General features: G+C 41.2%; 1 protein-coding gene across 1 annotated transcript; it reads right to left on the bottom strand.

The window, feature by feature from the left end:
- Positions 1 to 3,372: 3,372 nt before the first annotated feature.
- LOC124035707 (tumor necrosis factor receptor type 1-associated DEATH domain protein-like) lies at positions 3,373 to 14,345 on the bottom strand. Its single transcript, XM_046349300.1, has 6 exons — positions 14,227 to 14,345; positions 5,765 to 5,858; positions 5,315 to 5,465; positions 4,650 to 4,930; positions 4,320 to 4,467; positions 3,373 to 3,861 (listed from the first exon to the last, which is right to left on the bottom strand). Exons 2-6 carry the CDS (start codon positions 5,783 to 5,785, stop codon positions 3,563 to 3,565), a joined length of 900 nt encoding a protein of 299 aa, XP_046205256.1. The 5' UTR covers positions 5,786 to 5,858; positions 14,227 to 14,345; the 3' UTR covers positions 3,373 to 3,562.
- Positions 14,346 to 15,804: the final 1,459 nt, after the last annotated feature.

The following is a 15,804-nucleotide window of genomic DNA, read 5'->3' as shown; positions in this document are numbered from 1 at the left end:
AAAGAGTGGAGTGTTAAGGTGTGAGGGTTTTACAATGGACTATACTGACACCAAAAGCCTGAATTACCAGTTAAACCTACAGCCTTACAAGTCAATTCCTCAACCTGCGAAGGCCTATAGCCTTCATAAACTAAGCCCCAAGCTCTTACCTTAATGCAAGAGGACATACCGTGATCTCCAAAAATATTGGGACAGTGACACGTTTAGTTGTTTTGGCTCTGTACTCCAGCACCTTGGAATGATACAATGACTATGAGGTTAACGTGCAGACTGTCACCTTTAATTTGAGGGTATTTTCATCCATATCGGGTGAACCGTTCGGTTGAAAAATAATCCCATATTCCTAGCACGCAATGATTACATTAAACTTGTGACTCTAGAAAATTTGTTGGATGCATTTGCTGTTTGTTTTGGTTGTGGTTCAGATTATTTTGTGCCAAATAGAAATGAATGGTAAATCATGTACTGTGTCATTTTGGAGTCACTTTTATTGTAAATAAGAACATAATATATTTCCAAACACTTCTACATTAATGTGGATGCTACCATGATTACGGATTGTCCTGAATAAATAATGAATAATGATGACTGAGAAAGTTAGACACACAAATGTCATACCCCCCCAAAAAGGTAACCTCCCCTGTTATTGAAATGCTGAGAGGTTGGCATGTTTTGGGGGTATGATACAGTGGGGCAAAAAAGTATTTAGTCAGTCACCAATTGTGCAAGTTCTCCCACTTAAAAAGATGAGAGAGACCTGTAATTTATCATAGGTACACTTCAACTATGACAGACAAAATAAGAAAAAAAATCCAGAAAATCACATTGTAGGATTTTTAATGAATTTATTTGCAAATTATGGTGGAAAATAAGTATTTGGTCAATAACAAAAGTTTATCTCAATACTTTTTTATATACCCTTTGTTGGCAAATGACAGAGGTCAAACGTTTTCACAAGGTTTTCACACACTGTTGCTGGTATTTTGGCCCATTCCTCCATGCAGATCTCCTCTAGAGCAGCAGTTTTGTGGCTGTTGCTGGGCAACACGGACATTCGACTCCCTCCAAAGATTTTCTATGGGGTTGAGATCTGGAGACTGGTTAGGCCACTCCAGGACCTTGAAATGCTTCTTACGAAGCCACTCCTTCATTGCCCGGGCGGTGTGTTTGGGATCATTGTCATGCTGAAAGACCCAGCCACATTTCATCTTCAATGCCCTTGCTGATGGAATGAGGTTTTCACTCAAAATCTCACGATACATGGCCCCATTCATTCTTTCCTTTACACGGATCAGTCGTCCTAGTCCCTTTGCAGAAAAACAGCCCCAAAGCATGATGTTTCCACCCCCATGCTTCACAGTAGGTATGGTGTTCTTTGGATGCAACTCAGCATTCTTTGTCCTCCAAACACGACGAGTTGAGTTTTTACCAAAAAGTTATATTTTGGTTTCATCTGACCATATGACATTCTCCCAATCTTCTTCTGGATCATCCAAATGCTCCAAATGATTTTAGTCCCAGCTCTCTGCAGGTCATTGACTAGGTACCCCCGTGTGGTACCCCCGTGTGGAGCCCCAGATCGAGGGAGATTATCAGTGGTCTTGTATGTCTTCCATTTCCTAATAATTGCTCCCACAGTTGCTTTCTTCAAACCAAGCTGCTTACCTATTGCAGATTCAGTCTTCCCAGCCTGGTGCAGGTCTACAATTTTGTTTCTGGTGTCCTTTGACAGCTCTTTGTTCTTGGCCATAGTGGAGTTTGGAGTGTGACTGTTTGAGGTTGTGGACAGGTGTCTTTTATACTGATAACAAGTTCAAACAGGTGCCATTAATACAGGTAACGAGTGGAGGACAGAGGAGCCTCTTAAAGAAGAAGTTAGAGAGCCAGAAATCTTGCTTGTTTGTAGGTGACCAAATACTTATTTTCCACCATAATTTGCAAATAAATTCAATGTGATTTTCTGGATTTTTTTCCCTCATTTTGTCTGTAATAGTTGAAGTGTACCTATGATGACAATTACAGACCTTTCTCATCTTTTTAAGTGGGAGAACTTGCAACAATTGGTGGCTGACTAAATACTTTTTTGCCCCACTGTATTTGTGCCTCAGTAAATTTCTCAGTCATCATTATTCACGATTTACTACACACTATGTGTTTATGCACACATAGTTGCACACACACACACAGAGAGACAGACACAGTGACATATACACATGAACTTTTACAAATACTGCACTGCAGACAAATACCAACACACACACACACACACACACACACACACACACACACACACACACACACACACACACACACACACACACACACACACACACACACACACACACACACACACACACACACACACACACACACACACACACACAACATAACACACACAAATCCATCCAACAATTTTGTAGAGTCACAAGCTTGATGTAATCATTGCGTGCTAGGAATATGGGACCTATACTAAACTTTTGACTACTTTAATACACATAAGTGAATTTGTCTCAATAATTTTGGTCCCCTAAATTGGGGGGACTACAGTATGTACAAAAAGTGCTATAATTTCTAAACGGTTCACTCGATATGATGAAAATACCGTCAAATTAAAGCTGACAGTGTGCACGCTAACCTTATAGTCATTGTATCATTTCAAATCCATCCAAAGTGCTGGAGAACAGAGCTAAAACAACACAAAATGTGTCACAGTGTGTGTGTGGGCTCGTATTACTATCCGCATGGCTACCAAAAATCCCCACAAGGATAACAAAACAAGGAAAATTCTCCCTTGGGGGATATCTCCTAGGTCCCCACAAGGACAAAGGCTGTTTTAAACTTTGGGGTTAGGTTTAAGGTTACAATTAGGGTTAGGTTTAGGGCTTAGGGAAAAAAATATTTTGAATGGAAATACATTTGAGGTCGCCACAAGGATAGTAAAACATTTGCTGTGTGTGTGTGTGCACATTTTTTAGATACTGCCCATTTCCCAAAGTTGACACATATTTTTTACCTGGGTGGTATTTCCATAGACTGTAGGGCATTTCAGAAAGCAGGATCAACGGGTTTGCTAAATATGAAATGCAACTCTCGACATGACTGAAAGCAATGGGCAATTTGTTTTTATAAATCCAACACTTTATTTGGATTTCGGAACAAATATTCCCCAAACCCATTGCAAATAGTTCAATATCAATCTAGTTTTTGTAATAACTAAAGGTTATTGGTAGAATGATCAAATACATCAAGGGTCCAGTCTGTGGTGGAGAAAGGGGGTTGGGTTTATAGCGGAAGAAGAAAAGGCCCGCAGTGATTTCAGTTTGCTCTCCAACCAGAGACAACAATGAAGTGACATAGCAATTATGAGAACTATTGGTTTTGTAACACAATACAATTTTACTCAAATAAAAAAAACATACAATCAAGCTCACAGACACAAAACTCACACAGAAAAGACATGTTGTCGCACACAAGAAATGCCACCCACACGTTACCACTCTTTCACAAAGACACACACACATACAGACCAACACACACCCCCCAGACAGTTTGACAGACAGCGTCACTCCCGGGGCTGGCTGTCCAAAATGTTCTCAGCCAGGCTGGTGAGTTTGCTGTCTTCCAGTGCTCTGACCAGCCGGCCTAGCCGTGCCGCCCTCCCCTCCGCCTGGATGAACAGGCTCAGCAGCTGATAGGCCTGCTCGTACAGCCCCTCCCTCTCATACTCATAGGCCAGGTTGTCTATGGCCGGCCCCTTCAGCGCACAGCAGTTCTTGCCCAAGGCCCGCCCCACTTTCCTCCAGTCCCGTCCAACGCCGTTGGAGAACCGCTGCAGGTCCCCTGCCGCCAGTATGCGGTCCTCTGATATGTCAGGAGACAGAGTGGGAGGGGCTGTTAGAGACATGTATCCAGAGTCTATATATATTTCTGCATGTAAGACGTGATGTAAGTAAGTAAAATACAGCAGCAACCTTCCAGCTACTGGCCCTCCTCTCTTACCTCTAGGCTACCCTGCCGTCCCGGGTGTAGTAGATGACCCATAATGAGTGTCCTCTATACCAGAGATTGGGCAAGCTATAATGGTCCTCTTCCTCAAAGGACCACTTAGATTAAAACCAGCACTTGAGCTGACTAAAAGTGTCATCAAACTATTTGAGGCACAGGTCAATAACCTTCCCTAGACCAGTGGTGGTCTACTGACCGAGAGGTGAGAAACACTGTTCTATGCCAGTGTATGAATGTAGAGGACCCTGGGGACAGCCCCCTGCTGAACCCCCACTGAAGATAAGAAGCAACCATGGAAGTCGGAGACAACTCACCAAACACCCTCTTCTGGAACAGGAAACAGTTGCTGGGCACAGGGGGCTCTTCCTGTGAGAGGGTGGGTGGCTGGGGGATGTGACCCAAGGCCTGGCTCTGCAGCTGCTGGTCCAGCTCAGCAATCTCATCATCCCTTAGGCGCTCCGGCTGACAGGAAGTGACATCAACATTTAGAACACCTCATAGTGAGTCATAAGGCATAAGGCACAGCAGAGCACCTGTTAGGTATACACTATAGATTGCTGAAGTATTGCTTGTGATCAGTTGATCATATATTACCAGTAACAACACCACTATATATGGATTATAACCGGTATATAGTATATTACCTGTGACTGGTGGATGTGTTGCAGACAGAGCTCCAGGTCATCCAGACAAAAGTCCAAAGTGTGCGTCCCGGCTTTGAGCTGGGTTTCCAAGGCAAGCTCCTGTGGGCCGTGGAGGAGGCGGCAGGCGTGCTGGCAGAGGGCCTGTTGTACGGCACCGGAGCCATAGCTCTGCAGGAACCTGCGGCATGCCGCCACATCCTCAAACTTCACCTCTACACCCAGCAGAGGATCTGCATCATGCAGCTTCAGGATCTCGTACCCCTCCAGCCCCCCAGCTGAGTCTGGGACACAGTCCATGTAAGGTCAAAGGTTAGAGGTAACCATAGCGAATCACTGGCACAATAGTAATATTACTGTGACCATAAAATAAATATAACCTGACTGTGTATCCCTCCACTACTCTGGTCCAGGCAGAGCTCTGAGCTCAACCGTGTTATGACTTCCTAAAAGATCTACTAGCGTTTATCTGACAGCAGTTTTTCATAAGCTTTTAACTATATTCATCCCCTCAGTAGATAAGCAGGTCACACTGCAACACCAGCCCTTTTTCACTCCCCATGACCACCAAGCTAAGCCTTTCTTTCTATCAATAATACATCTGCCTCACCCAATGCTCAGCATGCTCCCTACGCTAGCTGGAGACCGGATGGCCTGATGTGGCTCACCTGTGAGTGTCAGCTTGAGGACTTTGAAGACGCTGAACTTGCCCTGCTGGTCTTTGTAGAGAGAGAGCAGGTTCACTGCGGGACAGGCGTGCAGGAAGAGAACCGCACATCCTGTCCACGGGCCATCCTCTACACTCAGTGTCACCATTTTCTAAAATATCAGATTAAAGTTCATAATGCCTCTGCTCTGTATACTACTAGTCAGACATTATGCTGAATTTTGTACAGCACAGGAGCATGTACTTATAGCTATATTCTTACATACACAGTACACACACATTCCCCACTTGACATTATCACACGCATGCGCACTAACAGAAACAGACATGCACGTTGTCCTATAAATAGTTAATGGGAACTGTCTCTGTCTCTGCCTCATTCCCTTTTCTCTCTCATACATATCACAGCTCCTCTCTCCTGCCTCTCTCCTCCCAACTAAACATACAGTACCTTTTCATCCATTATGTCCATTGTTTGGGCATTCCCGTCATCTGACCTCAGCTGTCACAAGCTTCTTCTGTGTTTCCTTCAAGCCTCCTCCTTCCTGCAGAGATAGAGCCGATATATTGCTCAGACAATCAAAAGTCTGAGTTCAAAGGCTAACATCAATCAAATCCCTCCTAGTATTAAAAAGAGTCAGGATCCAGATGCAGTCACAATACCATTTTATTTTATTTTTACCTTTATTGAACTAGGCAAGTGAGTTAAGAACAAATTCTTATTTTCAATGACAGCCTAGGAACAGTGGGTAAACGCAGAACGACAGATTTGTACCTTGTCAGCTTGGTGATTTGAACTTGCAACCTTCCGGTTACTAGTCCAACGCTCTAACCACTAGGCTACCCTACCCTGCCACCCCAATGCAACCCCTCACTTCATATTATCTCCCTCCACTATTCTTATTTTACCCTATCTTATCTCCCCTATATGTCATTAATAATTTACTATTTAATGTCCCTTTACTACCCAGGGGCATTTCTAGGATTTGAAGACATTAGGAACTTAGCCCAAACCAGTAGGGGGGTCTGGGGACATTCTCCCCCAGATAAAATGTAAGGAATTTCAACAGTTAAATGCATTAATTTGGTGCAATTTGAGATTAATATTGAGAGATCAGAACATTGAGAGAATATATATTTTTCAGGTAACTTCCACCTTCCCACCTGCCACAGGGTCTCTCTACTCTGGAACACACACATCTACAGTGTATTTCCAAAAACCACTGAGCCAAAACTGATTAAAGTCCCACTGTCACTTTGGTATGAATGATTCGGGAGACAGGCGCAGGAATGCGTAATACGTTTTTTTTATTACACCCAAATTATAACGTGCCGTGCAAAGACACAGGGACAAAGACGAAACAAACACTATACAAAACACAGGGTAGAAACCCCCCAAAAAGAGCGAGGAATACCTTGAATAGGATAAGTAATCCCTCTCACCCCCCCCCTTTAAGATTTAGATGCACTATTGTAAAGTGACTGTTCCACTGGATGTCATAAGGTGAATGCACCAATTTGTAAGTCGCTCTGGATAAGAGCGTCTGCTAAATGACTTAAATGTAAATGTAATGAATAGATAACATAAGCGCACAATGATTAACACACGGAATGAGACCCGTAATTATGTGCGCATTTCACAATGGCACGAAAGCCAAAACACACAGCACAGGTACTCGCACGCACCAACTGACATTGTAACAATAATTGTCAGGACACTTGTAAACCAAGGGCACGCTTATACAGTGACTAACCACTGGGAATAGGGGGCAGGTGTGCGTAATGAAAGTTCCGGAGGGATCCGTGACACCCAAAGTACCCAAACACCCTCTCTCTCTCACACACACACACACACACACACACACACACACACACACACACACACACACACACACACACACACACACACACACACACACACACACACACACACACACACACACACACACACACACACACACACGTAATTAGAATCCATAGGGAAGCTTTAAGTGATAGTTTACTGTGTGCTCACCCCTCCTCTACCTCTCTCCATCACTTTCTATGTGTCGTCTGTTGCTGTCCCTTAGTATTCTATGTTGCTGTCTTTTGTCTACCCTCCTCTCTCATCCTGTCCTGGTTGTAGAAAAGTATAAAAGTAAACAAATGTTTTAATAGTAATTTCACAGGATTTTCACCTTACATTTTTTGTAAGCCATGTTTTATTTTTTCACTGTCTGTATTTCACTTCTTATAATTTGTGAAAATAAATTACACAAATTATATTCTATTGAGCAGCTTGATTATATTCTATTGAGCAGTCTACTGTGTGCTCAATCCACCTGCCCTCTTCTGTTACTTTCTATGTGTCTTGTCTGTTGCTGTCTGTGTCTTGTCTGTTACCGTCTCCTTTGTCTATCCTCTTCTGTTTATGGCTTGTTCTGTTCTTCTGGTGTCTCTCCATCCTATCCTATTCTTCTGTTGCTGTCTCTGTGTCTTGTTTAGTGTGTTTCTTTAATTTTGCAATCCAAAACGGTCAAGGGGATACTGGGGTAGCTTAACTTGTTTTGGGCCTGTGACCGGATCACCTAAATCATCCTCTTTCCTACCATTTGCTCCTGGCTGCTGCTGTTCTAATTGCTCCACTGACCTCCTCCTAGGCTTATCTGAAAGGTATCAAGGTGCAGCATGTCATTAGTTTGTTTTGAAGGGCAACTGCACTTCCTGATTTGACCTTGTTTGGTTTTGGGGTGTGGTTTGATGTGGGTGTCTCGTGTGCATGTTCACAGGTGGGAAGAATTAGACAAATTATATTGGCAATTATTGTCAGCCTGCTGGTGTGTGTTCTGACTTTGGATAGCCTATCTCCGAGGCTAGTTATGGCCAGGAAATAAATTAAACAATGTAAATGAGCCAATATTCTCATGCTGCACACCTTTTAGTTCTCATGAAATGCTTTAAACTTTTGTATTAGAATTTCTACAATTCATAGTCATTGAAGTCATTGAAATTTGGAGCTATTGGAGCTATTCAAATATTAACATATTGTCCCATGTACATTGTGTAATTTACAGAGGGTCCCTAACTAGCCTCATATGGATATCCAAAGTCAAACTAAATTTACCACAGGCATTACGATTGGGTCGCATGCAGCTGCACTCCAAATTGATTATTACTCGTGTCCTGCCAGCTGTGGGCAGGATTGAAACAAAACCGATTTACGTTTTGATGCGGTCACAACCACAAGTCTCACAAAACTCCGTTTTGGACAAGATTGACTTCATGACCAAAATCATCATATTTACACTTTGTAGTTAATTTTGACAGTAGAATACATGTTTCATATCTTTTTAGGGGCAGATGCATATTTAAAGTTATTTTTAAGTTATGACCGGGCAACTGTAAAGATTTTTTTTTCTGCGTAACAGCGCAACACAACTCCAAACATGACAGATAAGAAGCTACATAGCCCCTAGGCCAGGGATGGGCAACTCCAGGGGACTGGAGTGGTGTCACAATTTCGCCCCATCCCAGGAAAACACAGCTGATTAAACTAATTGCATTCTAAAATGAAGATCATGATTAGTTGATTATTGGAGTCAGGTTTTTTTGCTGAAGCAAAAGTGTTACACCAATCAGGCCCCCAAGGTTAACTCTGCTGCTGCTTTGATTTTCTGGCTGTTCTGCCCTCTCCACCTGCTCGCTTTTTTTGCCACTCTTTTGGAAGAAGTTCTGAATATCCAGACTCTGACTGAGTGACAGGCGTATTCATAAGTAATGACATTGACATTTAACCAGTGCTGCAGGGGTGAGGGAGGGGTCAAAGGACATGAGCGGTCCACTGCATTGTGAAATCTCAACCAATCACAGCAGGCACTGCATCACTCCAGGGGCTTCTTGCAGTGCCTAGAGCAGTATATTGTATTGTTTATTTTGTGATATGTGTTTATGGAAACTTAAATCAGACTGAAATGTGAAAAACAATGTTGCCATAACCCCTATCTAACACCTATCTCTGGATAGACTTCTTTCAATATGACTTGGGTCTGGTTTAGGGTCAAGTAAATGCTTGATGTGCTAGACCTGGGAGAGGGATAAATAAAGGGAAAACAGTATCTGAGCTAGATTATGCAGTCTGTGATACAGTCTGGAATCAAACCAGGGTCTGTAGTGACGCCTCTAGCACTGAGACGCAGTGCCCTAGACCGCTGTGCCACTCGGGAGCCCAAAATAATACATATAGAAATCTAACTAACATGTCCATAACTCAGCCTACAATTCAGGGTTTCAAATTTGGCCTGTGGGTGATTTTATTTGGCCCAAGTTTTCTGAGTAAAGAAAAATATATATCTTTTTAAATTGCTGCCTATTGGGGAACATAAAATACTGTAAAATCACCAGGAAATCAGCTCAAAGTGTTTAAATTTAAGAAATCTGTTCCCATGTATTCCCACGCATAAATAGAGGCACGTACAGTGCCTTCAGAAAGTATTCATACCCCTTGACTTATTCCACATTTAGTTTCGTTACAGCCTAAATTAAAAAACTATTTAAAAAACTGTTCTTACCCATCTACACACAATACCCCACAATGACAAAGTGAAAACATGTTAAGACATTTTAGTGCATTTATTGAAAATGAAATACAGAAATATAATATTTACATAAGTATTCACACCCCTGAGTCAATACATTAGAATCTCCTTTGGCAGCAATGAGCTGTGAGTCTTTCTGGGTAAGTCTCTAAGAGTTTTTCACACCTGGATTGTACAATACTTGCACATTATTATTTTTTTAATTCTTCAAGCTCTGCCTTCGGAAAGTATTCAGACCCCTTGACTTTTTCCACATTTTGTTACGTTACAGCCTTATTCTAAAAAAGTATTGTTGTCTTGGCTGTGTGCTTAGGGTCGTTGTCCTGTTGGAAGATGAACCTTTACCCCCAGTCTGAGGTCCTGAGTTCTCTGGAGCAGGTTTTCATCAAGGATCTCTCTGTACTTTGCTCCATTCATATTTTCCTCAATCCTGAGTCCCTGCCGCTGAAAAACATCCCGACAGCATGATGCTGCCACAGGGATGGTGCCATTCAGGCCAAATAGTTCAATCTTTCATCAGACCAGAGAATCTTCTTTCTCATGGTTTGAGTTATTTGGTTCCTCTTGGCAAACTCCAAGCGGGCTATCATGTGTATTTTTACTGAGGAGTGGCTTCCATCTGGCCACTCTACCATAAAGGCCTGACTGGTGGAGTGCTGCAGAGATGGGGAGAACCTTCCAGAAGGACAACCATCTCCACAGCAGAACTCTGGAGCTCTGTCAGAGAAACTATCGAGTTCTTGGTCACCTCCTTGACCAAGGCCCTTCTCCCCTAATTGCTCAGTTTGGCCGGGCGGCTAGCTCTAGGAAGAGTCTTGATGGTACCAAACTTCTTCCATTTAAGAAGGATGGAGGACACTGTGTTCTTGGGGGCCTTCAATGCTGCAGAAATATTTTGGTATCCTTCCTCAGATCTGTGCCTTGACACAATCCTGTCTCAAAGCTCTAAGGACAATTCCTTTGACCTCATAGCTTTTTTTTTGCTCTGACATGCACTGTCAACAGTGGGACCTTATATAGACTGGTGTGTGCCTTTCCAAATCATGTCCAATCAATTGAATTTACCACAGGTGAACTCCAATCAAGTTGTACAAACATAAAAAATGATCAATGGAAACAGGATGCACCTGAGCTCAATTTCGAGTCTCATAGTAAAGGCTCTGAATACTCGTGTAAATAAGTTATTTCTGTTTTTAAAATATCTACAAACCTGTTTTCACTTTGTCATTATGTGGTGTTGTGTGTATATTGCTGAATAAAGTATAATATTTAATCCATTTTAGAATAAGGCTGTAACGTAACAAAATGTGGAAAAAGTCAAGGGGTCTGAATACTTTCCGAAGGCGCCGTATGTGTGAGGTACAGAGATGAGGTTGTCATTCAAAAATCATGTTAAATTATTATTGCACACAGAGCCCATCCATGCAACGTATTATGTGACTTGTTAAGCACATTTTTACTCTTAAACTTATTAAGGCTTGCCATAACAAAAGGGGTTGAATACACAAAATCAAAATTGAATCAGTTTTGAATTCATGCTGTAACACAGCAAAATGTGGAGTAATAATATAATATAATAATAATATATGCCATTTAGCAGACGCTTTTATCCAAAGCGACTTACAGTCATGTGTGCATACATTCTACATATGGGTGGTCCCGGGAATCGAACCCACTACCCTGGCGTTACAAGCGCCATGCTCTACCAACTGAGCTACAGTAAACCAAGGGGTGTGAATACTTTCTGAAGGCACTGTATGTGATCTTTTCTCAATGTAATCAAGGTTTGAAATGATTCTGTTTTTGTCAAATACTATATATGTTTGGAATTCTTGATGTCAATTTGCAGTGTACAAATTATTTAGATCTGTGTTCCGGACCTCCGACCATCCGCTCAAAGAAAAATCAGTTCACAGCTGAATGTAATTGGGGACCCCTGGCCTACATGTAATCATAAGCCATCATTACATTCATAGACCGGTAGTGTCATACATTATTAAAACTGAAAGTGTACTGGATTAATTCACCAGATGTAGCCTAGAATACCATAGAGTGTATGGGGATTATGTCATCATCAAGAGTTTATTAATGCAACATTTAACATCCACCACTGCAGCGTCAAAGACTAAAATCATCCTGCCAAGTGCCAACCAAAGGATTCCCTGGACATTGGGTGAATTCAGTGAATGCCATTCTTTTGATTGGGATGAAAATGAGAATCAGTCTACAAGGCACAGACTGCCAAACAAGTAGAATTGGTCGGTTTCATTTTTTGTAGTGAATACTTATATTGTACAGTCTATAGATAGCAATAGTAATGATTCATTGGGCAAAGCTTACAGGAAAATTTAGTTTTTGTAGGGTTTATTGATAAACGCCGAAAATAAGGCCTGTGGTAAACACAGGCTTAGACAATCTTATACGTTTTGTTCTATGAAATAATCTTCATCAGCTAAAATCCCTTTTTGTGAATGTTGAAGCATTTACATTATAATAAACACATATATTCATAAAGATCATGTTAACTGACTTATTTTCTCATAGAATAAAATATATAAGATCTCTTAAGCCTGTGTTACCTCAGACATTATTTTTGGTGTTTATCCCAAATCAAATTCTTTCTCCATTCATTTTCCCCATAGGAATGGCTGAATGAACCAGAGGTAATGCATTTCTGGTTTTTAGGACTACAAACTGGTGAGCTCAATGCTGGGTTAGACTAAGCATTTAAATATACACTAGATGACTGACAGGGGGCGCTCTTTTGAAGCTACAGATATTTTGGAATATTTTAGAACGCATTTATTTGTTTTTGCCACATTAACTCTATTACAGACACCTTAATGCATACTTGTGAATCATATTATGTGAGCTAAGCATACAAATACAACATTTAAATATATAAACACATCTTCCTTAAAGTATAATATTTTGAAATACTAATATGTCACTGTCCCCACGACAACAAAAATACTTAAATAGATGTAATTTTGTCCTTGAAAGATTTAAATGAAATACTGAATAATTCTATTAATTCCTATGGAACTGCTGCTTTCTGAAGAGTGCCAACATGGCTTCAAAGTCTCTCATTGGCCAATACAGAGCATCAGCAATCCAGGGTTTATATACATCATTCGGTTAGACTACTGGGCCTACAAGACAGGTGGCACTGTGGGGTGTGCAGTCCTGTGAAAACCTCGAGGCCCGTACATGATGACAGGCATTTCATTACATTCTCTCCTGCTATGAGGCAAGAATATGACACAGCAGACTGGTCTCATACACTAGACGTAACATAGTAAATGTAAATCCAGGTCACTCAAATTAGTATGATATGTTTGGTATGGTGAAAGAGATGGAGACCCGCAAACTGTCTAAAAAAAGGAATGAATCCAAAACTGAGGCTTGAATGTAAAATAATGATTGTTTATTAGAACATCATGATTCCCAAATAAGTGAAGGTATGTTTACACTGAGAATGGCCTAAGGCCAAAACTTTTGTGTTTTGTTTTGACTTTTCATTTATGTACTTTCTTGCACTATGAATAACATCACCCAGGCAAAAACTAAAGGAGGGTGGTTGGTCGGGGTGGATGGGTGAGCATATAATGCAAAAGTGTTTGAATTTCATCACTGACAACTTTAGCATTTTAGCTAATTAGTAACTTCTCCTAACCTTAACACTTTTAGCGAACCCTTCCCCTAACACTTTAACTCCCAACCTTAACCCCTAGAGCTAGCTAAAGTTAACATTAGCCACAAAAAAATGAATTTGTTGTGTAACATATCAAATGTTTTGGAAATGCATAACATATTATATTAATCACAATAAGTAACATAAGGTTCAAATTGCAATTCGTAATATGTCATATGAATAGTAATTTGTAACATATCATACAAAATAGATGGACATCCACAAATTAATACTTCCCATGCTAAATTAATTAAATGTCTAGCATTTCCGTACAAAATACATTTACGTACAGAATAACACGAAATGCTCTGAGACCACGTTGGACACAGTGCGGTTCAGACTTTTAGGAAACTAGAAAAGTAGACCTACTTAATAGTAAATTAAGCTTCACCAAACACCGCCTATTGACCTTCAATAATAAATAAATAAAATACTGCTGAAGTTTTAATCATACAGTCAAGTTGTTACAAAACAGTAGCCTAATTAAACAATAGAAAGGAATCATAGCAACTTGAGAACATTTTCTTTCACGATTGACTAGTACTGTTATGCATTTGTCTACTGTCATTTGTGGCATTAACTGTTGTATAGGCTATAATTTCGTTTTGGGTTTAAAGTAAATTCATAACTGTTTTGTTAACTTACCTTTAAAGAAAAAAACGTCGTAAGGACGGCAACGCGTCCTGACCACAGGAACACACAGACACATTCATAACTTCCCGTGCAGGTGATTGGCCACAGGGAAACCTGGAGGCACTGTGATTGGTGAGAAAGAACATGCCGTTTCCCTATTGGTTAGAATCACGGATCTTTACGGGAAGGAAGTAGTTGACTGTTTTTGTTGGTTGATTGGATGGAAATAATTGTCTAACTGATCCTTTACTGCTTTAGCCATTTGCTTGCAACTGTGTAGCTAACGACAATGTTGAAATTATATCATTGCATGTACTCACTGAACATGACACTGAAAGCAAAATGAATCGACTGAGAAGCAACATACCAAATAAGTAACAGGTTATATAGATATAGGTACCGTTATTTTATGTTTTTGGAAGCAGGGCCATGTGTGATGTTATTCATTTGCCCGGTTTAAATGTTGTTAACATGTACAATCCTTCCTCGAAGTATTCACTGCGCCATTTGAATGTAAGGGGGTGGGGGTACCTTACGTGCACATCCACATTGTCAGACAAGTGATTCATTCCGAGAAGGTAGGCCACATTTAACAAGGAAATACCTCTGTTACAGACTGAAACTATGGCAACTGCTTGGGGACAAAAACAGGCCAGATGAAGCCTATAACAGAATAAAAAGGATTCACGTAAAAATAAATGATGTGAGCAAGGCCCACATAAGGTCTGATAGTAAACTGCCAGTCTTATCTAGGCATGGCAGGAAATTGCCTCACTATTAATCAGAGAGCCACTTCGAGGAAGATTCGGACAGGTGAAGTCAAGACAGACTTTAGCCATTACATTACATTACATTTAAGTCATTTAGCAGACACTCTTATCCAGAGCGACTTACAAATTGGTGCATTCACCTTATGACATCCAGTGGAACAGTCATATTACAATAGTGCATCTAAATCTTAAAGGGGGGTGAGAGGGAATACTTATCCTATCCTAGGTATTCCTTAAAGAGGTGGGGTTTCAGGTGTCTCCGGAAGGTGGTGATTGACTCCGCTGTCCTGGCGTCGTGAGGGAGTTTGTTCCACCATTGGGGGGCCAGAGCAGCGAACAGTTTTGACTGGGCTGAGCGGGAGCTGTACTTCCTCAGTGGTAGGGAGGCGAGCAGGCCAGAGGTGGATGAACGCAGTGCCCTTGTTTGGGTGTAGGGCCTGATCAGAGCCTGGAGGTACTGTTCCCCTCACAGCTCCGTAGGCAAGCACCATGGTCTTGTAGCGGATGCGAGCTTCAACTGGAAGCCAGTGGAGAGACTACTATAACTATAACCAGTCAGTACCATTACTACTGCAGACACTACTAATACTATAACTATAACCAGTCAGTACTATTACGACTGCAGACACTACTAATACTATAACTATAACCAGTCAGTACCATTACTACTGCAGACACGACTAATACTATAACTATAACCAGTCAGTACTATTACGACTGCAGACACTACTAATACTATAACTATAACCAGTCAGTACCATTACTACTACAGACACGACTAATACTATAACTATAACCAGTCAGTACTATTACGACTGCA

The sequence above is a fragment of the Oncorhynchus gorbuscha genome, linkage group LG05 (genome assembly GCF_021184085.1).
Source record: "Oncorhynchus gorbuscha isolate QuinsamMale2020 ecotype Even-year linkage group LG05, OgorEven_v1.0, whole genome shotgun sequence".
Classification (NCBI taxonomy): domain Eukaryota; kingdom Metazoa; phylum Chordata; class Actinopteri; order Salmoniformes; family Salmonidae; genus Oncorhynchus; species Oncorhynchus gorbuscha.
The sequence above is the reverse complement of the archived record's forward strand: the minus strand, read 5'-3'. Positions and strand labels throughout refer to the sequence as shown.

Bases quoted from the DNA above. Each gene is read 5' to 3' on its own strand.
- LOC124035707 (XM_046349300.1), bottom strand. From the start codon at position 5,785: ATGGACATAATGGATGAAAAG. The intron at 4,468-4,649 runs GTAATATACTAT...ACTTCCTGTCAG, and splicing joins AACACATCCACCAGTCACAG to CCGGAGCGCCTAAGGGATGA. The intron at 3,862-4,319 runs GTGAGTTGTCTC...CTGACATATCAG, and splicing joins GTTCCAGAAGAGGGTGTTTG to AGGACCGCATACTGGCGGCA.